At 41.6% G+C, this 27984-nt stretch overlaps 1 protein-coding gene across 6 annotated transcripts; it reads right to left on the reverse strand.

Moving 5' to 3' along the window:
• Positions 1-16: 16 nt before the first annotated feature.
• On the reverse strand, positions 17-27984 carry mpp4b (MAGUK p55 scaffold protein 4b). Of its 6 annotated transcripts, none has more exons than XM_085150567.1 (22): positions 27702-27984; positions 24990-25111; positions 24773-24894; positions 22664-22741; positions 22482-22565; positions 19205-19336; positions 9585-9666; positions 8052-8137; positions 7871-7945; positions 7588-7784; positions 5523-5581; positions 5407-5424; positions 5280-5321; positions 5125-5145; positions 4989-5003; positions 2682-2723; positions 2367-2540; positions 1522-1602; positions 1243-1336; positions 999-1107; positions 783-917; positions 17-480 (listed from the first exon to the last, which is right to left on the reverse strand). In XM_085150567.1, exons 2-22 carry the CDS (start codon positions 25045-25047, stop codon positions 289-291), a joined length of 1896 nt encoding a protein of 631 aa, XP_085006693.1. In that variant the 5' UTR covers positions 25048-25111; positions 27702-27984; the 3' UTR covers positions 17-288. The 6 variants fall into 6 exon arrangements, 4 of the variants coding, with proteins under 4 accessions (XP_085006693.1, XP_085006692.1, XP_085006691.1 ...); XM_085150566.1 differs by lacking the exon at positions 27702-27984 and adding an exon at positions 27496-27688 and having other exon boundaries at positions 25008-25111; XM_085150565.1 differs by lacking the exon at positions 27702-27984 and adding an exon at positions 27496-27688.

Below are 27984 nucleotides of genomic sequence, written 5' to 3' on the forward strand. Positions count from 1 at the left end.
GGCAACCCTAGTTCCTGCTGACTGAAAAAAATAAAAAAACAAAACTGTGACAAACAGACACAAATTCAGGAATTTCTTTGAGCTTGGATCCAGCTTCATTTCATCTTTGGGGATTTGAAGAGACTTAAAGTCCAGCTCACATGTGACACACACAAACACACACACGAGTATATTTAGAAAAGCAATCACTGAATTTACATGTCACGATTTCATGTTTTAAAACTGTACAGTAAAAAAATTAAAAAAAAATCACTGCTTTGACCCGACGTCCTCTCCTCTACTTTGCTCCTAGGACTCTGACGTGGGTCGAATCCAGTTGGCATGGACCCACTGTGGCTCGTCCTGCGCCCTCATCACTGCTGTCAGCAGCTCAACGCAGGAGTCCTGCAGCTCATCGTTGATGATCACATGATCAAAGAACTGCCAGTAGTTTGACTCAATCTTCCGTGCTGCTTCCTCAATCTCCTGGAAGTCTTCATCCTGAAGTAAAACCAAAGATAAGACTACTTATCTCATAGGCCGATATAGATTTTGCCTATTCTAATTAAAACAGAAGAAGTCAAGTTGGGGGTAAAGAAAAAGTTCCTATAAAATTTGAGACCTCCCAAATCAAATCCCTTCCCTTGTGTGTGTTTGGGGTGTACCAATATCTTTGTAATGCTCTATTGGATGATAGCAATCACATCTAAATGTAAATAATTATCTTATTAGGAAAAAGAAACATTTTTTTCTCCAAGTTAAGAGTGGACGTTTTAACCAGACAACTAAGCCCAGCGTCATACTTTGAATGGCCGGTTGACGTAGTAGTTGGTGGTGATGTACGAGTCCTGTCTCGTCTCCCTGAGGCGCTCCAGAGTCGGAGGCTTAACATAGATGACGAAGGCCCTCAGTTCGTGTGTCCTCACTGCCTGGAGGGCCTAAACAAGGATATACAAATTTACATGAAAACACTTTTATTTATCTATTGGCTCTCTTTACTGTGTCTGAGTTGGACTTGCGTTTGGCTCAATGTCGATGACGCAGATCTTGCCGCTGTTTAAAACCTTCTTTGCAGACTCGATGCTGGTGCCGTACATGTTCCCTTTGTGCTCGCCGTACTCCAGAAACCTGCCGGACAAAAAAAGACAGAGACAGTGGGGCTAAAATCTATCGATTGTGGCTAAGCTCTCATCAGTTCCATCTACATTCCACAACTTCATTAAAGTTTTAATGTGTCACTTATGGATGTGCAGACAGCTTCACCTGTTGTGATAAACCATGTTCTCAAAGACTTCTCGGCTGACGAAGAAATATTCTCTGCCAGATTCCTCATATCCTCTGGGTGCTCTTGTAGTGTCTGGAGAAGGAAAAAAGAAAAATCAACCATTTAATCTGATTACTACAGAATCTGAGACAAAACCACAAAGAGCCCAGAAAGAAGAAAATGCCTAGGATTTCTCAGGTAACTCTGCTTTTTAATATTTTTTTTGAATTTGATTAAAATCTTTCATGATGTCTGCGACTGAAAAGATGATTACGTACATGGCACTGGTCCCTGGAAGATGTTTGGGTTCATCTCAACCAAACGCCTTCGAAGTTCATTCACACCTACACCAGACGGACCTGAAAAAGCACGCGCATGTTAATTGTTTGTATATACTTTCATTCAACTGCTTGTTATTACATTAGGCATTTAGACATGATCCAGACGACCTGCTGGAGTTCAAACTGAGCATCAGAATGAGGAAGAAAGATGATTTAAGTGTCTTTGAATGAAGTATGGTTGTTGGTCTGATGATTTCAGAAATGGGTGATCTACTTGGATTTTCTTTAAACTTAAATTTGTAGAGTTTACAGGGGATAATCCAAAAAAGAGATAATATCCAGTTTGTCACAGTTTTCTATGTGACTGCTTCAAGCTAATAGGAAGGCAACAGTAACTCAAATAACCACTTGTTACAACCAAGTTATGCAGAGTTTAGAAAAATGTTGCCTGGTCTGAAAACATGGCTCCATCCTCCCTTTTTATCAGCAGTTCCAGCTCGTGGTGGTGGTGTAACGGTATGGAGGACATTTTCTTGGCACACTTTGAGCCAGTAGTACTAACTGAGCATCATCATCGTCTTATGGCTCCTTCCAGCAGGATAACACACCATTTCACACAAATCTCAAATCATCTCATACTGGTTATTTGAACAGCACCAAATGTGTGGCGCTGTCATGTCAATATGGGCCAAAATCTCTGAGGAGTGTTTCCAGCACCTTGTTGAATTATGACAGCTCTGAAGATAAAAGAGCACCCACCCTGATTCTATCAAGGTGTATCTAAAAGGCTTATGAGTGTAGATGTGGGAAACTAAACTAAAGGACTGAAATGTTTTCTGTACCTAAGAGGACAATGAGGCGGTGTATATCCTCCGGGTGGCGCTGGTAACGAACCACCTCCTCATATGGACTGTTGAGGGCACTGTAGCAGCTGCTGGGGCAACGGGTGTTGCAGGACGGCTGGGTGGTGCTGTGAGCCCGCCGCCGACACAGACGCATGCTGCGCCTAAAGCCCGCTGATGAAAAAGAACAGATGTCAGTAGATAACCCTCAAAAATGGATCCACAACACACACAGAAACAGAACTAAACTCTAAATATACCAACAAGTTTGAGCAACATTATAAGAGAAATAATCTGCTGCTCGAGAAGGCTTACCTAAATATATTCCTTCAACGTTGCTTCTAAAGTCATCCTCCTCTGGTTTGGATTAAAAAAAAAAAGCAGGATGTAACACAGTGAGACATGTGGAAAAAAGATCAGTAACAACAATAAAAGAGATGTAAAAAATACATGTTTGCACACAGCGTAATTAAAAATAATTCTGCAAAACACAGTGAATGATGCAGAGCCACTCCTCATGGTTCAGACATCTTATCAGGATGCATCCTGGGTGCCTCCTACATGAGATGTTTCAGGAAAGGAATGGAAGCCCGGGACACACTGGGAAGATCATCTCTGCAACAGCTAGTCTTCTGTGTATTTCAATTATTTTTATTTTAGGGTCAAATTACCCCCAAATGGTTTTGTTAATAATTTTTTACTTGAAATTACTGAAAACTAAGCAATACCAGAGTCCAAGGATGCATAGTAACCGTTAAAGTAATAATGTGGGAACTTTAAGTTGTAAATTTGCTATATATACACTTTTTTTCCCCTTTACATTAGATTTATTAGTTGTAAGTTGTTCCTGGGAAGTCCAGATGATAGCCAATGTGTGTTGGTGAGGAGCGAGACAGAGATACATAGGATTGGATTTTATCTGTGACCTTAAACCAATCAAAGCAACTACGTCAGCCCGCGTGTCCCATAAAGCCTCCACCCTAAAACAAAGAATAGTCTAAAATATTTCTGCAAATTCAAACAGTACTTGAGGGATTTATGATGCACTGCTGGATTTAAAAAAAAAAAAAAGTCAGATAAGCATACATACAGTATTTAGTCTTTGGTGTGGTTCATGCCACAAAAACACTGGATCCTTCCCATTTCCCACAATGCAACACACCTGTTACAAATTATAACAGAGGATTTGTGCTATGGTTATGGGGTACTTTGCAAGCTGCTTTGTGTCAATGTTTTATGCTTACACTTGATTTTCTTTGCTTTTCCAGCGCTACTATTAAATATTATGTTGAAAAATTCGTACCTCTGGTAAAACTGCAATCAAACCAATTTTACATTGAAATATAAATCTCACAATTTATGGCCCAGACTTAATTTGTTTTTCCTATAACCATCTGCGAAGGCAGTATCACGGGATATACCACACTTTCAATCGCAAAACTCAACTATCTTTCAATCGCAAAAACTAAACCAGTTTAGTGTCGGTGACTGTTACATGTGCCTCGCTGAGCCAGCATGTTTACTACCATGTTTTTCTTTTTTCTGTCATTGTTAATAACCTGAAGGTCAGCTGCACATATAAAGCCAGATGCAGCTATGCTATGGGCCGCTCTTTCTCTCTCTTCTATCAGCATCAACCTTTGGCTTTAGTTGCTTTTTGAAATTTGCTTTGGTGAGTTGGGAGCAACAGCAATCAAACTGATGAAGCAATGTGAGTTTGCTTCAGTTTCTCTTATTTGCTTTCTTTGTGAGAAATTATTTTTGTATTATTTAAAAATTCTTAGACTTGCTACTCAAATGTTTCTCTGAGCCATGGATGTAAGAACTAACACTTTTGGGGGCTAGTCCGGGATTCAACTTAACCTCTCGCACCCAGGCTGAGAGTCATATCCCTAGATCAGAGTGGAGGAACAGAAAGAAGCATCATTTCAAAGTGCATTTTGGGTAAACTTTCACTGGTCATATCACCATATGGGCTAGATGGCTGCTCAAAGCAAGTTGGAGCATATGAAAAGGTCTCTTTTTTATCTACCATTTAATGCTAGGCTCGTCTTTTTGTAAAAATCTTGGTTATTTTTTTTAATGACTCCAATAAAAGCCCTACACACTAAAATGTCAAACATGAAAAAAAGAAAGCATGCAAAATAATACAGTGCATCATTTTGACCTGAAATCAACCAAAGCAACTGCGTCAGCCTCCATTTCCCACACGTAAATTACAGGAAAGTCTAAAATACCTCTGCAAATTAAACAGCACTTCAGGGATTTATGATGCACTGCTGGATTAACAGAAAAAAAGTCTGCGGCAGAAGAAAAACCCCGGCGATAAGCTACAAAAACACCAAGTGCTACATTTCTTAAAATGCAACACACCAATTATAAAACAGAGGACTCATATTTTGTGTTTCTATACTGGCTCCTGTACTATTGAATTTTATTGTTTTAATATATGATTTAATATCAGTCCAAGTAAGAACATGTGACCTATCTCCATAACAAGTCAGGAGATCTGCTCTTTTAATTAATTAAAATTACTAATTAAAATAACTAATTAAATTAAAGAAATGTATAAATTTACTCTTGGGAGGCAGATAAGAACACAATTCTTTAAGCTTTTCTCACCTTCTCTGAGCTCCTCTGACATTCCCCCATCAGGCAGCAGGAACGTTTGGAAAAGAAACAACAATAAAAATTTCCTTTGAAGGGCACGAAACAAATTCAGGGACAGAACGGATTACATCAGCAAAGACTTACCTACCAGAATCAAATGCCTCCTCGTCTATCGGGGCAGGAAACACAAACAGACACAAGTTAAAGACAGAGAAGCAAAGACGTTTTTGTGTGGTTAGTTAGTTTGTGTGTAAAAGATGAATAAAAGCCACATTACACAGTAAATGGAAGGTAAAGGTTTACCTGCTTCCACACATTTGTCATCAATGGCAATTAAGTCTTCCTCTGTGGTTGGAAAAACAGATAATTAAGGTCAGATCAGTTATAGAACGATTCAAGTTTGATTAAGTTTAATGTAGTCTATTCTTACCTTCCTCTACAGTGCTCACTTCAGTAAGCATGGAGAAGAAAACAAAGAAAACTCATCTGTGAAGCTGTAAAGCAGTGACTTTAATGATGATTAAAAGAAAACCTGAGCGCACTCACAGGTCTGAATGCAGGTGTGTGGCTGGTAAGGCTGTGACCACCAGAACTCCCTCTGCTTCCTGTTACAACAAGCAGAAACAGAGTAAGATGAGACAACTTTTATGCCTCCTGTAAAATATTATGAGATGTCAAAAAAGACATTTCTAGGCGATGCTCCCAAATTATATGGTAAATGGTAAACGGCCTGCATTTGTATAGCGCTTTTACTCAGTCCCTAAGGACCCCAAAGCACTTTACACTACATTCAGTCATTCACCCACACATTCACACACTGGCAAGCTACATTGTAGCCACAGCCGCCCTGGGGCGCACTGACAGAGGCGAGGCTGCAGGACACTGGCGCCACCGGGCCCTCTGACCACCACCAGTAGGCAAACATGGGGTTAGTATCTTGCCCAAGGATATTTGGCATGCAGCCAGGAGGCAGCCTGGGATCGAACCACCGACCTTCTGATTAGTGGCTGACCTGCTCCGCCACCTGAGCTACAGCCACCCGATGACCTGATATATATATTCAAATTATATTTGATTTTTTACTTCATGTATGACTCCAGGAAACAATTTCTTGGGGAGTAAATGATCTAAATTACTTGTTTTAAGTCTCACTGAATACATTCAATACATGTCCCTTTTCAGTCTGATTCAGTTCAGATTCCTTGCTCAGCATTCAATTGTACTAGAGGTTACTATAAAGAGTTGGCTGCTCAGTATACTTTGCTTTAACCCAAACTGGGATCACAAATATTACTGCTAGCTAAATAGCCTTAAGCATTAGCTGATAAGCTCCATCCATCCAGTCATCTGAATATGTCAAACGACAAAATCTAAATCAGAAATTTAAAGCTTCAAACCCAGTGGAAGAGCATTTCATTATTATTTAAAGTCTCACTTTTATCACTTGTTCGTGCAGACATGGCCATCCTGGAATAAGCCAAATATGAATTTTGTTTTTTCATGTAATCCTAACCTGATAAAGGACATGCTGTCTGAGGTTATACATTGTAGGACATAACAGAGAGTAATCTGGTCTTGTTGCATGATCAGTTTCAGCCAAGCTTCAGCTGTCAGACAGACGCCCTCCCATTTGATTCTAGAATACTTTGATATACAGAGGAAGTCATGGTCAATCACTGCAATGTGCCCAGGACCACAATCTTCCCAAGAGTTGACATCCCAGCAACAAACACATCACATAAGTGAATGCTCCAGACCGGCAAACTGCCAACACTTCTGCTTTAAAGAGGTGCTCATACAAAGAAATTGTATTTGATTATCAGCACCTGGGTGCTAATTACCCTCCTAATTATGGAAGCAGTAGACTGTACTTAGTTTTTCACACACTGCTTCTCTATTTTGGCTTGAATTTCTGTTAAACAAATAAACACACAGTGTAATATTTATGTCATATTTTATGCTTTATCTGAACTTGTATTTATCTCATTTTAAAGACCTGGTAAGCATCACAACATTTCGATCATGTCTGGACATATAATAGCAAGAAAAAGAGGTCAGTTTTACTGAATTAGAAAATCCTCAGGCTCGAAATGAGACCGTGCAGCAGTCAATTCAAGAAGAACAAGCTGAAGAGGCCAGCGTTACCAAACAAGTAGATCTTAAGGGTCAAAGTCAGAATATGTCAGAGGAAAAGCCCCAAAAGGAAAACAAAAAGAAAAATAAGCAGATATTATAGTATGTTTGTTGTATATAAATTTACAACCCATTAACTGGTCGCGGTAGATGGCCGCTCCTCTCTGAGCCTGGATCTGCTGGAGGTTTCTTCCTTTTTAAAGGGAGTTTTTTGTCCCCACTGTCGCCAAGTGCTTGTTCAAAGGGGAAGGGATTGTTGCTTTCTTTCTTCTTCTTTTAATCAGTTCATTTTAATTAATTCGTATCTCAATACTGTTAAATTGAATTGAACTGAATTAAAGATGACTTTTAGGAGATGGAATTGAATGAATCAGGGAATTTTAACACCTTACCCATAAAAATAACCAAACAGCAAAATAAAAACCTATTACATGCAGTCCAAGATTGGAAGAGCATGCTTAAAAGAACCATATCTGACCGTTTGAGGAGGTTGGTGGAGGGGATGAGGCCAGCACATGCTGTGCTGCTGGGTAGTTTCTTTGCCTGCCACCAGAGGGCATCTGTCTGGTCCACAATTTCCAGGATGTCGCCTCTTCTGAAGCTCATGCCGGCATCGGCGCAAGGGATGGCCGGGTCCTGCTGAGGGCTGTAGTCAGTCATGGCCCGTACGTATAGCTAGCAAAGAGAAACACACAAAATAGGGGTGAATATTTTTTATGTGAACAGAGGCAATAATAATTGAGCTGTGGTAAATGACTCACCATGGTCTGGTTGTGGACCGGCCTTTCTGTGATGGGAATGACTTTAAACATAATGGTGCCATGCGACCGAGCTTGCTGATTGGTTGTAAGAAAACAAAATGGAGCATGAACAGAACCAATGTTGGATGCAAACAATACACAACAGCAAGAGCACATTTTATTTGATGAACAAGTGACCCACCACAACTTGGATAACTTGTTCAGGCTCCATCCCGTCCACAGGAAAACCGTTCACCTCTATGATCCGGTCCCCTGCATGGAGTAGACCTATGTACACACAAACGCAAACATGCATTAAAAAAGATATCAGTTTTTCATTTCATGTTTTCTTTAGTTTTGTTAACTTTTATGTGCTTTAATCTACTGTAGTTTTTCTTGTTTGTAATACACTAAAACCTCAACGAAAAATATGATCAATACATTGTTATAATCAATAACAAAAGCAATCAAATTTAAGCACAACTTGTCATTTAAAAGCTTACAGGTCCAATCGCTGTCAGAGCTTCTTTAGTATACTATATAACCAGTGTGGATGTTTTAAAATTGTCTAAAGTTACATTTATTTTCATGGTAAAGGTAAAAGCCACATGAGGATGTGTCTGTAACCAGAAGAAGAAAGTCCTGTCTGCATGAACATCAAGAAAACTTTCTCCAACCCAACCAGTCCATGTCTCTGGTTCTGAACCTTTTACTTTGTTAGGATTGTCTTATAAATGCTCCCAAAATGTGACAAAAACAAATATAGATGTACACTGCATGGACAAAAGTACGGGGCCACACCTTTTACTATTTGAATTCAGGTATTTTGAGTCCCATTGGCACAGGTGTATAAAATCATTCACCTAGCCATGCAACCTGTCTTTATGATAACTGTAGAGCTCCAAATCTCCTCCAGCATTAACATCAGCACAAAACCTATGAGCTGGGAGCTTCGTGGCTGAGCAGCTCCTGTAGATTTAATGTGGAGATGGCCCAGCCCTTTTGCCCATATAGTATAAGCTTTGGGTCTGAAAAGTGATGCCAAAGCAGAAATACAATAAACCTGCATTTTTTTCCCCTAATGGTCAGCAGGGGAAAGCTTCTCTGGAAGCAAAGATCCATCCTTTTGTCTAGGAGTGCAGACCCTACCCACCACCTTATTCATGACCTCAGTAAAAAGTTCAACATGGTGCTAATTTTGTCTTCACTTGTGAAAACTACATAATAAAGAAAGGTAAAGTTACTGTATTATGGACCAAAAAAAAATCTCAACCTGGAGCTCCACGAATCAATAGATGAGATCAATGTTTTATATAAAGTGCTTGATTGCAACTAGCACTAGAATTTGGAAGCAGATTGACCAGGAACATTTTTTGTGTCTTCCTACATGAATCATCCCAACATTGAAAATGAACACAATCAGATGGTCTGTGTACATCTGCAGAATAAAGAGTGCAAGATGAAGTTAAAGGCCCCAAAACAGATGTTTGCAAACAATTTGTCCTCAGCACAGAAAGTTCAGTTTTGCATTAATGCATAACTTTAAGCTCTACGTGTCAGATGTTTTCCAGTGTAGATCGTCACTGATGTTTTCTTTTAGTCTGGCACTAGGCTTAATCTAGGAATCCTCCAGTGAAAGTCTAGAGTTAAGATTAGAGTTAGGGTTTACTCATCTAAACAACAAACATTAGCTATAGGGGGTTAAACGGGGGTAAAAAAAAAAAAAAAGGCTCACCACTGCGATCCGCAAGCCCTCCGTGAATCACCCGAGCTATAAAAATCTCTCCTGTGATCTCGTTTCTTTTTATAGTTGCTCCCTGAGAAAGACGTAATAAAAAAACAGAATAAACAGTTGCTGCCAGGTCAGACAAATGAAGATAAAATGGACACATGTGGCTCCGATGGATATGCAAGAAGAGACTTGAAGGTTTAATTCAGGCCTAAATAACGTAATAGTGACACAAACGAAGGGAAACTGGAGCTGATTTGCCACAGATGAAATGTAATGAAACAGACAAAAGAAACATGAACTACCACTGTTTGCAGGGTAGCCTCGGTGCTCCTACAAAGGACCCAAAGAAGGCCACTTTCTGGACAGCTCTCATGTCGCCTTCTTCCTCTTCTTTTTCTTCCTCTGGTTTGAGCGACCTCCTTTCAAGGGACTGAACTTCTCATCAAACAGGCCATTTGTAAGCTGATGTTTGGATGTTTCCAGATCAGTGTGGCTGTGCTTCTTCTGTGCCACAGGAGAGTTTTTTGATTTCACTGTGTCCCAGGGAGATCCACGACAAGACGGAGACTGGCAGCTGCCCAACTGGGAGGTGGAAGGAGGGTCCAAGGAGCTGCTGAGGGAGCTGGAGGAGGAGCTGAAGGAACATGGGGACTGGTGCCCTTGAGGCTTTTGAGTTGGGCTTTTCTTCAAAGTGCCTTCCTGCTCAGCAGCTTTAAGGGTGTTTACTTCAGATCTGGTGGCTGTGAGGAGCGTCTGCAACCGGTCCACAACCTGCGTGAGGAGGAGCAAAGCCTGCGAGTTGTCCTGCACTGTCACCGACATGTGCTCTGTGGCTGCTGCCATCCTCTCCCCAAGGTGCTTTATGTCTTTGGTGCTGCTCTCCATGGAGCTGGCGGCCAACTGTACAGTCGTCCTCAGCTCGTCCAGACTCTCCTGTTTGACGAGCTCCACGGGCGGCACCTCCAGTATGCGGTGAGGCCGCATGGGGCTGGGTGGGGCTGTTCGGATGCAAGGGCTTTTAGTTCTGAACCTTGGAGACAGGCCTGGCTGGAGGTAATCATGCATGCTGAGACATGGGGGAGTCATGGTCAAACGTTGGGGAAATGGTGATGGAGCACCGGTGGACTGTCCTACTTCGTACTCGTCTCCACTGTTGAGCTCGTCCACGTCTCCAATGAGAAAACAGACATTATTAATCCATGAGTGGATGGGATGGATGAATGGATGAAGACAGTGCAATTAGAAGTGATGAAGAACCAGCTTGTTTTCCAAAAGCATCTTAGAGGTTGAAATAAAAGCAGTTCAAAGATGTACTCATTGGAAAACAAGGCCCAGATCTTTCCTTACCAATCAGGACCGAACTGCAGACTGAAGGTGCAGAGCGATTTGAGCTTTGCTCCCACAACATGTTGGAGTAACAAACTCTGCACTGGCTCATCGGCGTGCTGCAGCACACCTGGCAGCCAGTCATAGGCTTACATTGTGGTAACGGGTATGGTCGAGCCTCTGTCAGGTGATGCATTGGCTTGGTTGGCGGGTAGCTTCCTCTCCGGACTCTGCACCACGACGAATCATTTGCTTTTAGCATCCAACTCTGAGCTGAGGGGTTCTGGACCCCGAACCCTGTCCCCCTGTGAAGCTTCTGCCGGGTCAAATGCCTCAAGGTGTTCAAGTGATGGCGGATCCCCCCTCTGGGGCTTTTTGCACAGGGAGGACAAGCATTGGGCAACAGCTTGCCAACTTTGTGGTGGTTGCAAAGCTGTGAGACAACAGAATCATGTTCCACTCGGATAAAGCAAGGTTTGAACAAGTAATCATTTGCATGCATTTAAGACATATAGAGATAGATGATAAATTAGCATCAGATGTCTCCTAACTGTCTTGTTTCCTTTCTATTCCAGTGGCTTTTGCTTTTCGAAATTTATCTGTAGCATCAACAGACAATTATACAAATGACAGATTATGAATCAAACATCTGCTCACTGTCAGCTGTTTGACTTATTTTGAGTTGGCCAAAAACCCAACATATTAAAATATTCAGGAGCATCTGCCTACATACGCAGTCCTGAAAAAAAGGTAACTCCTTCATGCTTCTCCACATGATTTTGGTTTTATATCCACTTCTGCATCCACCTAAAATACAATGAACTTTTTGTAAGTTCAAAAGTATGGATGCCTCTATTTAGGTCATGCACTGCACACAACAAACAAAGCAGCACTTTCAAAATGAAGCCAAAGCTTAAAGTGGTAACTGGAGCAAACCCCAAAGACTCCTATGTAAGTTATCCAGCATTAAATCAGAAATAAATATGTTTAAAATAAACTGTTTTGGACTCTATCCCTTCATAATAACAGTACACAAAAATAACTCTGCACTCAAAACCTACTTATGATTGCTTTAGACACTAGCAGATGGCTGTCACTTGGTGTTCGCTCGCTCTGTGGTATAGTATCGCTTCCTGTTCCTGCTCAAACACAGTGGTGTTTCTGAGTAGCTTATTTGCTTAGCAGTTTAATTAACAACTTTTAAATACATTCTTTTTTCACAGTATAATCTTCACGTGCTTCATCCGAAGCACACTTTCTCTGTACTCACTACCTAATTTATAGCCAAAGTATTCACTCACTGTCTCTAGGGTTGCCAACTCCCTGAAAAATAAATAAGGGACACCTCGTGGCCAGGGCCGGGCGACCCAGTTGTCTTCACCCTTCCCAGTGTGGTGAATTTTTTAGCTCTTTTTTTGTGTGTGAAATTATTTTTTTTAACCATTTGACTTGAATTTGATTTAAGTAGATGCGTATTCTTTGTGATATCAACACATGGGAAACAAAAATCATTTAGCCATTTATTTTTAGCTCAAAATGACAACATTAACACAATAAAACAGGTCTCTTTCTTAAACAGAAGCCTGTCATGCTTAACTTTTGATAATAAAAGTAAATCTTTCTTTAAAAGAACTCTGTCCTGCTTAACTTAAAATTATATAAATTAATAGAAAACAATAGAAAGAAAAATATTCTTGTAACAGTGCACATTTAGTGCATTTAGTGCAATTGGCTTCAGCAGAGGCATTATTTCAGCTTTTGCTCCCGTTTGTAAACCCACTTGTTCCCATGATTACGCGTCATAACTCATCATCATTATTCATCTATGTATTACTTTTATGTATTACTCATCTATTTGTTGTAATCATCTATCCTTGCAGTTGTTTATTACACAAAATAAATTATATTATCACACTTCTGGCCACATAGCGCTGATATTCACTGCACATGCCCATTTTAACCTTAACCAGAGGGTTTAAAAACAAACAAACCAGTGTTTACCATATCTGGTTCTGCCGTGGCCTGGTAGACAAAAATTGGTTAAGGGTTCCCCGAGCTTTCACGCCCCTCATGTTCTTCATGTGCCCACCATTAGAAGCACCTATGGAAAAAGTGCGCCGGCACACAGTGCAGTGCGCTTTATAGATGTTATCGTGCACTTTTCCAGCCAGGTGTTTTCCTTTTCCCATTCTTCCCTGCACTTTTGCAGCCTTTTTTTCTTTCTCTGAGAGGAACAAACATTGCTGGTCTAATGCCTGGCTCACACTGTGCGATTTTTGGCCCATTTTGAGCCGATTTTTGAGTCGTGCGACCAATTTGGTGATCGGCCCGATTTTGGCCTTCATCGTGCATCGTGTAGTATACGTGGGGTAACGAGAAGGGTAACGATTAACACCTCACGACCAGCTCCCGATCATCAATCGCTCGTGAGGGTGTCACCGCAGCCGCTCACACTGCTCACGCGCAAACACGTAAACGTCGGTGAAAAAGACGGAGCAGCACGGCTGTGCAGCGTGTGATCTGGACTCAAGCGATGGAGGCACAACTTGTAGAACTTTGGAAAGCTCATCCGAGCCTTTTCGATGTGGCATCACCAAATTATCACGACCACAACAACCGTGAAAATAGTTGGATTTACATTGCTGCTCAATCACAGCTGCCTGATCATGTTTGTCATTAGTAATTTAGCAAAGTTGATGGTGGTGCGTGTCTGTGTGAGTGAAAGACAAAGAGGGAGAGCGAGCGACAGATTTTCTGTTATAACCTTCATTTTATGGAGGCACAGTGTGACTCAGGTCGCATCAGAGCATCGGGCGGTATAGTGTGAGACCTGCATCGTGACCTACGAACTTATAACCCATGCGAGCCAATCGTGCAGTTTGAAAATCGCAGTGTTTGCCCAGCTTCAGGTGTACTGTCGTCTGAGACTTGCACCGCAGTGTCGGCGTTTGTTTCCCTGTTGGCCATGCTTTTTGTTGTGGTCATCTGTTGTCTTCCGGTATTTTCTCCGCAAGCGACCTTTCCTCAACCAATGAGATGAGCGGTAATCTGAATTGTCATACTCGAATTGTCATAAGTGTGCTGTCAGCTCATTGGTCACAAAGCAGGGGCGGGGCTGGGAATTATGTTTTCAAACAAAGCGTTAATTACATTAAAACTTATAGACTACTTTTGATTCTCACTGTATTACGGGACAAAGTGCGTCCCTTATTAGCTCAATACGGGACGTGTACTTTTGTTTCTAAATACGGGACGATTCCGTTTTTTAAGGGACGGTTGGCAACCCTAACTGTCTCTGTACTGTTTCGCTAGCTTAGCTCGTAGCCGACCCGTTAGCACCATGGCTACTTCACCTGTCCCTTCTGCACTTTCTTGCTCATTGTGTCAGATGTTTAGTTACTCCTCGGCCTCCTTTAGCAGTAATGATATCTGTAACAAATGTAGCATATTTGCAGCTCTGGAGGCCAGGATTACTGATCTGGAGACTCGGCTTTGCACCCTGCTCTCACCCTTAGCTAGCCAGGCCCCTGTAGCTGGTGCAGCCGAAGATAGCGTAGGCCCCGCTAGCTGTTCCCCGGCAGACCCCAAGCAGCTGGGGAAAGATGGCTGGGTAACTGTGAGGAGGAAGCGTAGTCCTAAACAGAAGCCCCAGGTACACCACCAGGTTCATGTGTCTAACCGTTTTTCTCCACTCGGTGATACACCCGCTGGGGGTCAAACTCTGGTAATTGGTGATTCTGTTCTCAGACATGTGAAGCTAGAGACACCGGCAACCATAGTCAATTGTCTTCCAGGGGCCAGAGCAGGCGACATTGAAGGAAATTTAAAACTGCTGGCTAAGGGTAAACGTAAATTCAGTAAAATCATAATTCACGTCGGCAGTAATGACACCCGGTTACGCCAATCGGAGGTCACTAAAATCCATATTGAATCGGTGTGCAACTTTGCCAAAACAATGTCGGACTCTGTAGTTTTCTCTGGTCCCCTCCCCAATCAGACCAGGAGTGACATGTTTAGCCGCATGTTCTCCTTAAATTGCTGGCTGTCTGAGTGGTGTCCCAGAAACGATGTGGGCTTCATAGATAATTGGCAAACCTTCTGGAGGAAACCTGGTCTTGTTAGGAGAGACGGCATCCATCCCACTTTGGATGGAGCAGCTCTCATTTCTAGAAATATGGACAAATTTATTAAACCCCTCAAAACATGACTATCCAGAGTTGGGACCAGGAAGCAGAGTTGCAGTCTTACACGCCTCTCTGCAGCTTCTCTCCTCCTGCTACCCCCCCAAAAACCCATCTCCATAGAGACTGTGTCTGCTTCCAAAAAGACAAAAAACAAACTAAAAACCAGCAACAAACAACTTAAACATTTACAAAGAAAGAACAATACAGTATCCACATCTGAACCAAAGAGTAAAACAGTGAAATGTGGATTATTAAATATTAGGTCTCTCTCCTCCAAGTCTCTGTTAGTACATGACTTAATAATTGATCAACAAATTGATTTACTCTGCCTTACAGAAACCTGGTTGCAGCAGGATGATTATGTTAGTTTAAATGAATCAACACCCCCGAGTCATTCTAACTACCAGAAATCTCGAAGCACAGGTCGAGGGGGCGGTGTGGCAGCAATTTTTCACACCAGTCTATTAATTAATGAAAGACCAAGACAGACTTTTAATTCATTTGAAAGCCTGATGCTTAGCCTCGTCCACCCCAGCTGTGAAACTCAGAAACCAGTCTTACTTGTTATCATCTATCGTCCACCTGGGCCTTACACAGAGTTTCTGTCTGATTTCTCAGACTTTATATCTAATTTAGTTCTGAGCTCAGATAAAATAATTATTGTGGGTGATTTTAACATCCATGTTGATGCTAAAAATGACAGCCTCAACATGGCATTTAATCTGTTGTTAGACTCAATTGGTTTCTCTCAAAATGTAAAAGAACCCACCCACCACTTTAATCACACTCTAGATCTTGTTTTAACATATGGCATAGAAACTGAACATTTAACAGTGTTTCCTGAAAACCCTCTCCTGTCTGATCATTTCTTGATAACATTTACATTTACAATAATTGATTACGCAGCAGTGGAGAGTGGACTTTATCAAAGTAGATGTCTTTCTGAAAGCGCTGTAACTAAGTTTAAGAATATAATCCAGCCACTGTTATCATCGTCAATGCCCTGTACCAACACAGAGCAGAGCAGCTATCTGAACGCTACCCCAACAGAGGTCGATTATCTTGTTAATAATTTCACCTCCTCACTACGTACGACTCTGGATACTGTAGCTCCTGTGAAAACTAAGGTCTCTAATCAGAAGTACCTGACCCCGTGGTATAATTCTCAAACACGTACCCTAAAGCAGATGACTCGTAATCTGGAGAGGAAATGGCGTGTCACAAATTTAGAGGATCATCATTTAGCCTGGAGAAATAGTTTGTTGCTTTATAAGAAAGCCCTCCGCAAAGCCAGAACAGCTTACTACTCATCACTGATTGAAGAAAATAAGAACAACCCCAGGTTTCTCTTCAGCACTGTAGCCAGGCTGACAAACAGTCAGAGCTCTTTTGAGCCAACCATCCCTTTAACGTTAACTAGTGATGACTTCATGAACTTCTTCACAAATAAAATTTTTATCATTAGAGAAAAAATTACCAATAATCATCCCACAATGATTATTGGTAATGCCACAATCCTACAGCTACTCTTAGTTTCATTGATGTTAAGTTAGACTCTTTTTCTCCAATTGATCTTTCTGAGTTAACTTCAATAATTACTTCCTCCAAACCATCAACGTGTCTTTTAGACCCCATTCCTACAAAACTGCTCAAAGAAGTCCTGCCATTGATTAATTCTTCGATCAACCTATCTCTAATAATCGGCTATGTACCACAGGCCTTCAAGGTGGCTGCAGTTAAACCTTTACTCAAAAAGCCATCTCTAGACCCAGCAGTCTTAGCTAATTATAGGCCAATCTCCAACCTTCCTTTCATATCAAAAATCCTTGAAAGAGTAGTTGTCAAACAGCTAACAGATCATCTGCAGAGGAATGGTTTATTTGAAGAGTTTCAGTCAGGTTTCAGAGTTCATCACAGCACAGAAACAGCTTTAGTGAAGGTTACAAATGATCTTCTTATGGCCTCTGACAGTGGACTCATCTCTGTGCTTGTCCTTCTTGACCTTAGTGCAGCATTCGATACTGTTGACCATAATATCCTATTAGAGCGATTAGAACATGCTGTAGGTATTACAGGTATTGCACTGCAGTGGTTTGTATCATATCTATCTAATAGACTCCAATTTGTGCATGTAAATGGAGAGTCCTCTTCACACACTGAGGTTAATTATGGAGTTCCACAGGGTTCAGTGCTAGGACCAATTCTGTTTACATTATACATGCTTCCCCTAGGCAGCATCATTAGAAGACATAGCATACATTTTCACTGCTATGCAGATGACACCCAGCTCTATCTGTCCATGAAGCCAGATAACACACACCAATTAGTTAAACTGCAGGAATGTCTTAAAGACATAAAGACTTGGATGGCCACTAACTTTCTGCTTCTTAACTCAGATAAAACTGAGGTCATTGTACTCGGCGCTGAAAAGCTTAGAAATATGGTATCTAACCAGATTCTTACTCTGGATGGCATTACCTTGGCCTCCAGTAACACTGTGAGGAACCTTGGAGTCATTTTTGACCAGGATATGTCCTTCAACGCACATATTAAACAAATATGTAAGACTGCGTTCTTCCATTTGCGCAACATCTCTAAAATTAGAAATATCCTGTCTCAGAGTGACGCTGAAAAACTAGTTCATGCATTTATTACTTCCAGGCTGGACTACTGCAATTCATTATTATCAGGATGTCCAAAAAACTCACTGAAAAGCCTTCAGTTAATCCAAAATGCTGCAGCAAGAGTACTGACAGGGACTGGAAAGAGAGAGCATATTTCTCCTGTTTTGGCTTCCCTTCATTGGCTTCCTGTTAAATCCAGAATTGAATTCAAAATCCTGCTCCTCACATACAAGGTCTTAAATAATCAGGCCCCATCTTATCTTAATGACCTTGTAGTACCATATCACCCTATTAGAGCACTTCGCTCTCGCTCTGCAGGCCTACTTGTTGTTCCTAGAGTATTTAAAAGTAGAATGGGAGGGAGAGCCTTCAGTTTTCAGGCCCCTCTTCTGTGGAACCAGCTTCCAGTTTGGATTCGGGAGACAGACACTATCTCTACTTTTAAGATTAGGCTTAAAACTTTCCTTTTTGCTAAAGCATATAGTTAGGGCTGGACCAGGTGACCCTGAATCCTCCCTTAGTTATGCTGCAATAGATGTAGGCTGCCGGGGGATTCCCATGATGCATTGAGTTTTTCCTTTCCAGTCACCTTTCTCACTCACTATGTGTTAACAGACCTCTCTGTATTGAATCGTATCTGTTATTAATCTCTGTCTCTCTTCCACAGCATGTCTTTTATCCTGTCTTCCTTCTCTCACCCCAACCGGTTGCAGCAGATGGCCGCCCCTCCCTGAGCCTGGTTCTGCCGGAGGTTTCTTCCTGTTAAAAGGGAGTTTTTCCTTCCCACTGTCGCCAAAGTGCTTGCTCATAGGGGGTCATATGATTGTTGGGCTTTTCTCTGTATCTATGAAGCGCCTTGAGGCGACATTTGTTGTGATTTGGCGCTATATAAATAAAATTGAATTGAATTGAATTGAATTGAATTGAATTGAATTGAATTGAATTGCTGGAGTTGGCCATAGTTTGCATGGAAAACACTGACCATCATTCAGTGACGTATTTTGAAGATGAAGGGTCTCTGTTGTAAGTTTGTGTTGCACTCTTCACAGCCTGCAGCCAATTAGCAAGTATTTAGTGAATGTTTGTTAGCGTCTTCTATGCAACCTCCAGCCAAAGCCAAAGCAATCAAAAGGGGGTTTAGGTGCAGCACCATGTTCCTATTTGCGACCAGTTTCCCCTAGACACAGCCAGAGACTTCCCCCTGTCTCGGGGACTGACTGGCCATAGTTACGTTGAATTAATATTTAATTTACATACTTTCTTCTTTGATTTGAAAACTGAAAGGTTTTGATTTTCCTCATCCCAGTAAGCTTGTTAATTAAGGAGATAATAATAAATTAGATTCATACCTAACAAAAATTTTTTGCCTCATTAAAAGCTTGCTTAGTTCCTAAACAGCTGGTCTACTGATGTTCTACTCAGCTCAGAACCATCTGTACAAACCAGATTTCATTTGCCTGTTGAGGAGGTATTAGCTCAGGAATCTCACCAGTGGCTGTTTATTCTTCACCAGGCAGACGATCCGGGTGGCCTCCTCATCGTCCGGCAGGTCTTCTGGCATTGGGGGCAACACCGGCTCATAGTCCTTCAGGGCTATTGTATCATGAGCCGAAAGAAGGGCCTTGATGGAAAACAGACAAACCAGACTGAGACTAAGAACAGTAACAATAACAGTAGCAAATAACAATAGAAAGGACACAGGTACATATGCAAATCTAGCTACATAGTTTCACTAATACTATAGTTCACTAATGAAATACAGAAAAGAAATGTGAATTTTCAGTTGGATTCAATGTCAATTATATAGTGCCAAATCACAGCAACTGTTGCCTCAAAGTGCTTTGTACTTGTATTTTATTGGATATTGTAAGGTAAACACCCCACAATATTAGAGAGAAAAGCTCAACAATCAGATGACCCCCTTTGAGCAAGTCAGTACTCTTGTTGCAGCATTTTGGATCAACTGAAGGCTTTTTCAGGGAAGTTTTAGAACAGCCTGATAAAAATCGAATGCAATAGTCTGCTCTCAGTGTTACTGAAGGCCAAGGTAATGTCACCCAGAGTCAGCATCTGGTTAGCCACCACATTTCTGGGATTTTCAGAGCCTAATAGAATAACCTCCGTTTTATCCAAATTTATAAGCAGGACATTAGAGATTATCCAAGCCTTCATATCTTTAACACATTTTTGCAGTTTAACTAATTGGTATATGTTATCTGGCTTCATGGACAGATAAAGATGGGCATCATCTGCATGGGAATAAAAATGTACAGTGGGGCAAAAAAGTATTTAGTCAGCCACCGATTGTGCAAGTTCCCCCACTTAAAATGATGACAGAGGTCAGTAATTTGCACCAGAGGTACACTTCAACTGTGAGAGACAGAATGTGAAAAAAAAATCCATGAATTCACATGGTAGGATTTGTAAAGAATTTATTCGTAAATCAGGGTGGAAAATAAGTATTTGGTCACCTCAAACAAGGAAAATCCCTGGCTCTCACAGACCTGTAACGTCTTCTGTAAGAAGCTTTTCTGTCCCCCACTCGTTACCTGTATGAATGGCACCTGTTTGACCTCATCATCTGTATAAAAGACACCTGTCCACAGCCTCAACCAGTCAGACTCCAAACTCCGCCATGGCCAAGACCAAAGAGCTTTCGAAGGACACCAGGAAAAGAATTGTAGACCTGCACCAGACTGGGAAGAGTGAATCTACAATAGGCAAGCAGCTTGGTGTGAAAAATCAACTGTGGGAGCAATCATCAGAAAATGGAAGACATACAAGACCACTGATAATCTCCCTCGATCTGGGGCTCCACGCAAGATCTCATCCCGTGGGGTCAAAATGATCATGAGAACGGTGAGCAAAGATCCCAGAACCACACGGGGGGACCTGGTGAATGACCTGCAGAGAGCTGGGACCAAAGTAACAAAGGTCACCATCAGTAACACACTACAACGGCAGGGAATCAAATCCCGCAGTGCCAGACGTGTTCCGCTGCTGAAGCCAGTGCATGTCCAGGCCCGTCTGAAGTTTGCCAGAGAGCACATGGATGATACAGCAGAGGATTGGGAGAATGTCATGTGGTCAGATGAAACCAAAGTAGAACTTTTTGGTATAAACTCAACTCGTCGTGTTTGGAGGAAGAAGAATACTGAGTTGCATCCCAAGAACACCATACCTACTGTGAAGCATGGGGGTGGAAACATCATGCTATGGGGCTGTTTTTCTGCCAAGGGGACAGGACGACTGATCCGTGTTAAGGACAGAATGAATGGGGCCAAGTATCGTGAGATTTTGAGCCAAAACCTCCTTCCATCAGTGAGAACTTTGAAGATGAAACGAGGCTGGGTCTTCCAACATGACAATGATCCAAAACACACCGCCCGGGCAACAAAGGAGTGGCTCCGTAAGAAGCATTTGAAAGTCCTGGAGTGGCCTAGCCAGTCTCCAGACCTCAACCCCATAGAAAATCTGTGGCGGGAGTTGAAAGTCCGTGTTGCTCGGCGACAGCCCCAAAACATCACTGCTCTTGAGAAGATCTGCATGGAGGAATGGGCCAAAATACCAGCTACTGTGTGTGCAAACCTGGTAAAGACCTATAGTAAACGTTTGACCTCTGTTATTGCCAACAAAGGTTATGTTACAAAGTATTGAGTTGTATTTTTGTTATTGACCAAATACTTATTTTCCACCCTGATTTACGAATAAATTCTTTACAAATCCTACCATGTGAATTCATGGATTTTTTTTTCACATTCTGTCTCTCACAGTTGAAGTGTACCTCTGGTGCAAATTACTGACCTCTGTCATCATTTTAAGTGGGGGAACTTGCACAATCGGTGGCTGACTAAATACTTTTTTGCCCCACTGTATGCTACACCTTCTGATGATGCTGCCTAAGGGAAGCATGTATAATGTAAACAGAATTGGTCCTAGCACAGAACCCTGTGGAACTCCATAATTAACCTCAGTGTGTGAAGAGGACTCTCCATTTACATGAACAAATTGGAGTCTATTAGAGAGATATGATACAAACCACTGCAGTGCACTACCTGTAATACCTACAGTGTGCTCTTAATCGCTGTAAGAGAGTATTATTGTTGACAGTATCGAACACTGCACTGAGCATGCAGGACAAGCACAGAGAACAATAAAAATGACTATGATGTACTATGATGAGGTCTGAATTCCCACTGCTTTGTAATCCATTATTGTAAATTTAAATAATTTAATTATTATTATTACAGATGATCAAACAAGGAGGGTTTTCAGGGCTACTAGTAAATGCTCAGCTTCTATGCCATGTGTAAGACTGGATTGAGGCTGTCATTTTCAGCATCTACATAAATGTTAAAATAACCCATAATTATTATTTTATCTGAGCTGAGCACAAAATCAGATAAAAGTCAGATACCGTAGAAACTCTAAGTAAGGATCAGAATGATGATAAATAACAACAAATAAAACTTGTTTTTGAGTTTTGCAGCGGGATTACAAGGCTAATGAATGAAAGCTTGCTACTCCTCCTCCTTGGTCTGTGCTTCGAAGGTTCTGACAGTATGACTCAGGGGTGTTGATTTATTTAAACCAACATAATCATCAATGACATTCCCCCTTTTTAATCAAAATATGCACTAAACATGAGTACATGAAAATTTAACTACAAAAAAATAGGATTTACGGATATGCCTGAGCTACAATGGGCCTTATAGGCCCTTAATGTCTTCTGTACTTCAACATGAAACCAATAGCGGTTGATTAACCTGCAGGTGTGGCTGTCGCAGAAGATGGTACAGCTCTTTGACCTCTTCAGAGCAACTTGGTAAGGACCTGATATCAATCAGCAACTATAAAGACAGAAACATTCAATATCTTAAAAAAAACAAAACCCAACCAAACAACATTTGAACATGATAACTACATTAAATTGTTTTGGAAGATGAACCTCAAGCGAGAGTCCCGAAGAGTAATCCAGAGCTGGTGCAGGAGAATCTCTTAGATATCTTTGCAAACACTCATAAACCTGAAAACAGTCAAGTAATAAAAACAAATATCAAAACTACAGTGAATGAGGAAACATCTGACCTTAGATACTGTGAGGGAGGCATGCAGTCCCGTGATAAACTAAGTACACCCCCATGATTCAGCAGCTTGTAGAACCACCCCTTGATCTCCCTGCAAAGTCTACTGACACATTTTACCGTCTCTTAACTAAAACAAAGGAAATTAGGACATTTAGGCTTTGCATTTACTGTAGATTACATTACCTGCTTTTTGCATTTTATGTTATTTGTATATAAATCTGGTGTAAGTCATCTTTCCTCATATAAGATAAAAGATTTTGGTGCATTATCCAAAGTACAGGTTGGGCCATTTATATGGATACACCGTAATAAAATGGGAATGGTTGGTGATATTAAAGTCCTGTTTGTGGCACATTAGTATATGTGAGGGGGCAAACTCCTCAAGATGGGTGGTGACCATGGTGGCCATTTAGAAGTCGGATACTTGGATACAACTTTTGTTTTTTCAATAGGAAGAGGGCCATGTGACACATCAAACTTATTGATAATGTCACAAGAAAAACAATGGTGTGCTTGGTTTCAATGTAACTTTATTCTTTCATGAGTTATTTACAAGTTTCTCTTTGTTCACAGCCATTGACATGTCGAAGAGGTTAACACGTGAGGAGCAGATCGAAATTGTGTTGATATCTGGTGAACGCAGTAACTGGGTCATTGCAGCAGATTTCAATGCAAGACACCCTACGAGACCACCCATCTCCCATGCTACAGTTAGCAAACTGCTTGCTAAGTTTCGTGTAACTGGTTCAGTGTTGGATTTGCCAAAATGTGGACGCAAGAAAACTGTCACTAATGAAGAAACATCAGTGGCTGTCCTAGCTTCATTCAGCAAGAGCCCACAGCGTAGCACTCGTCGCATGTCACTGGAGAGTGGCATTAGTTGAACATCCCTTACACCCTTACAAACTCCAGCTACTGCAGCATCTCAACGAGGATGACCCAGATCGGCGCACAGAATTTGCAGAATGGGCAAAACAAAAATTGGAACAGGACCCTCAGTTCACGCAGAAGATTTTGTTCAGTGATGAGGCAAACTTTTATGTGAATGGTGAAGTTAACAAACAAAACCACCGCTATTGGTCTGACACTAACCCACATTGGATGGATCCCTCCAAGACTGTTGGAACAACAAAAGTGATGGTTTGATGTGGTATATGGAGTACAACGATAGTGGGTCCATTCTTCATCAATGGAAACCTCAAGGCTACTGGATATTTGAAATTGCTACATGATGATGTGTTTCCCTCTTTATGCACTGAAGCTGGCACGTTCCCTGAGTTTTTCCAGCAAGATGGTGCACCACCACATTATGGGTGCCAGGTCCGAGCATTCCTAGATGAACAGTTTCCTGGAAAGTGGATTGGTCGTTGTGGGCCAGTTGAATGGCCCCCAAGGTCTCCCGATCTGACCCCCTTAGACTTTTATCTTTGGGGTCATCTGAAGGCAATTGTCTATGGTGTGAAGATACGAGATGTGCAGCTCCTGAAACTACGGATACTGGATGCCTGTGCTGGCATTTCTCCTGCGGTGTTGCTATCAGTGAAGAGTGGGAGAAGAGGGTTGCATTGACAATCCAACACAATGGGCAGCACATTGAACACATTTTATAAGTGGTGAGAAATTTGTAAATAACTCATGAAAGAATAAAGTTACGTTGAAACCAAGCACATCATTGTTTTTCTTGTGACATTACCAATAAGTTTGATGTGTCACATGGCCCTCTTCCTATTGAAAAAACAAAAGTTGTATCCAAGTAGCCGACTTCTAAATGGCCACCATGGTCACCACCCATCTTGAGGAGTTTGCCCCCTCACATATACTAATGTGCCACAAACAGGACTTTAATATCACCAACCATTCCCATGTTATTACGGTGTATCAATATAAATGGCCCACCCTGTATAATGAGGAACGCTGAAACCTAACAGCTGAAACCAGGATTTTTAATTCTGTTTTTCAAGTTTTCAGACCTTGAGAAGTGACTGCAGCCAGGCGGCATTGAGCAGACTGTGGAGGATCTCTGCTCCGTCGATGTCCTGACTCACAGACTGCCTCACCTCCTCTATGACGTCAGAGAGGATCTGACGCAAACCTGCAGCACAAACTCAGACACGTTAGCAGAAGGCTGAATCTGTGGTTAACGTGTGCAAGCACATTATCAGTAAACCATAAAACACTCCTACTGACCGTGTTCTCCCAACTCACAGTGCGGATTTAACACCTGAGCCTCCACCGCCTGCCTCATGGTTACAGAAAGCTTGACCTTTGACCCTGACCACCTGCTGCTGCTCACCAGGACGGGCAGTAACCTGGAGATAAATCAGTTTATTATAAGATTTGTGCAAAAGTATCCTGAAATATTCGATCAGACGATTCATAGAGCTGGAGCTTTTTAAGGTGGAGCTGATTGAGTTTTAACTCTTCATATTCTGTATATTATATCCCTTAAATATATGGAAACCTTAAACCACTTAGTATTGATAATAATAACAATTATTATGATAATAATTATTACAATAATTATACAACATGTGAAGTAAAAGCAGACTTTGTTCCTCAGAGCTACCGAGAACTCAGCAGGGTGAAGGAGAGGGTCTGCAGGTTTAACAGGCGGTTATTTCACAAAAGGCCAGTTTGAGCATTGCACGGTCTGATCTTAGGGTGAACTTTACACCAAAGTTCACCCAACACCCTGATTTATAGAAGTACTCACACTTATTAATTATTCAGTCAATCAAGTGATTAGCAGCATCTGGCTGACAGGATGACTTACTCTGATGTTTTAGGCTTCATTAGCTCTGAAGTTGCTGCAGCTTGTGGCATTTGTCTAGTTTTGCATTGTGTTTTTGTGTCTTACTAGTCTGTACAAAACACCATCTGAGCCTTTGACTCTCACGTTTCTACTCAGATAATGAAACAGTTGCATTGAAACCTCTATAAGCCTGTTTTTATTTAGCGCAAAAATATCAGGAGTGAATAAAAGAGCTCCAGCAGCTCCATCTTATCCAGGGATTTTACAACTAGCAGCTACATCTGGTGTAATCTTTTTCACCGCAGTTAACCCTGGGAGGTCTAAATACTCCTAACCCCCAACCCTAAGCTATAACAAAGTAGTTCTTTGCAAAAAGATGGCAAAATTTAGTTTCTTTCCGAAAAAATAAGGGCATTTTTTTTTCCTTTTTTCAAAAACATGAAAGCTAAGGTGGCAGTCAGACTTCACAGGGTTTAAAAAACAAATCAGGGGTTCAGTAATCCAGAGCATCCATGTCCTCCTGCATTGACTCCAAAGTTTGAGAACCGCTGCACGAAACAATAGCATGCGCCGATTTAAACGAGCTCAGATTTATCCTCTTGTCACTCGAGTCTCATGAAAACCACCGACATCTGTCACGTCATGAGTGGCCGAGTCTTTGAAAAGATTTTAAAAAGCAAGAAACATCACAAGGTCTGCTGGTACAGCTTTAAAAGATGAGCTTCACTTCTTAACATCCACCAGATCACCCACAGCTAGTTTAGGGTTAGGGCTAAAAAGTCAAATATTCAGAAACAAAACAAAACAGGCACAGAAAAGAGGTTTGCATTAAAAAAAAAAAGACAATACAGATGTACTAATAACACTACAACAACTCCAACTGCCTTCAGTTTACTGTGACTTCCCTGTATAGAGTCTATGATATCCTTAGGTCTCCAAGTGAAGTATCTACATTAATATTTAGACAGTACCATCCATCAAGAAGGTCACACACCACATCAAACGTGGCTATAGTAAGATTTACGCCTTTCTTACCTAACCAAGATGAATTGGATGTCCTTTTACCTTCAGACTTGCTTTAACTCTTCCTGGCACGGCATTGATTCTTTTGTTGCCCAAAAAATAACTCCAAGCTGCTGGAAACTTTTGGACCATGTTGAAATGACAGCATCAAACAGTTACTGCTGATTTGTTGGCTGCACATCCATGATGCCAATCTCCTCCTCTCCTCCAGTTTGAGATGATTTTGAGCTTTGTGACATGTTGTGTTATCCTGCTGGAAGCAGCCATCAGAATATGATAAACTGTGTCAAAAGGTTGATTGTGTTCATCTGGACGTAGCGTTTTCAGTGGGAGAAACGTTTCCCCAACCTATATGATCAAGGAACTGACCTCCCAGCCCATTGTTCATTCAGTGGGCTGGTTTCAGTCATTATGCAATGACTTTTGTTAGTTTTGTCACAGTTTTTCTGTCAGAGTTAGAGGTGGACATTAGGTGGACATTAACTCAGCCCTGAACCGACATAGGTCACAGGTGATCTGGTGGATGTTAGAAGGTTAATGATTTTAAATTTGTGATTTCATCGTCTACATGCATGACATTAAAACCTTTCTACACACATAATCAGGTTCAGACTTGATTTGTTCAAACTTACAGTTAATTTGCAAAACATCTGTGAAACGTGCAGTTAAAACTTTGAGGACCACATTTATGAACATGCAGAGGTGCAACCACAGCTCCAGCAGCCAGTGTGAACAGGATCAGTGCTTGAAGGCACACCTGACAGCAGCTGCCAATACAGAGTTTATAAATCATCTCAATATCTGAGATGGTTTACAGTGTACATTTGGTCACTTTGACACGAATAATAAAACCAAAGAATAATACTGAGAGGATTTTTTTTTGCCTTTGTTTCCCCCAATATGTCTGTAAATACTCACATAGCCACTGTGAGGGTGAAGTTAGTGAAAGGGTGAGGGTAGACAGACGTAACAGAGCAAGATAGCTGCTGGAAAAGTGGATATTTTTAAGGAATAAACCAGTAGGATCTCCTCAAGGAGTAAACACCTATCCGGGATGATCCCTGTGGCCTTCCTCCAATCCAAGCCCTCCTCTCTTCAAACAAATCAACCCTGGCAAAGCTTACCGCTACACCTGCAGCCTCGAAGACTTGTCGCGCCGTCACCCTCCTCCTGCCGGTGTCAGCTCCAGCACAGCAGCAGGTAAATGTTTATATGATGGGAAAATATTCCCAGGAGAGCAGACAGAGCGCTACGCTTTCATCGAGCTGAACAGGAGAGAGAGAGAGAGAGGGAGGGAGGGCTGTAATCCCTCCCGATCCCACTTAATCCCAGGCAAGTGAGCCGCCTGCCTCTGGCCACCGGAAACCTGTTCCTCCCTCACTGGCTGGCTGGTTGCTGCTGAGCTGC

Source organism: Neolamprologus multifasciatus, chromosome 23, assembly GCF_963576455.1.
Source record: "Neolamprologus multifasciatus chromosome 23, fNeoMul1.2, whole genome shotgun sequence".
Taxonomy (NCBI): Eukaryota; Metazoa; Chordata; class Actinopteri; order Cichliformes; family Cichlidae; genus Neolamprologus; species Neolamprologus multifasciatus.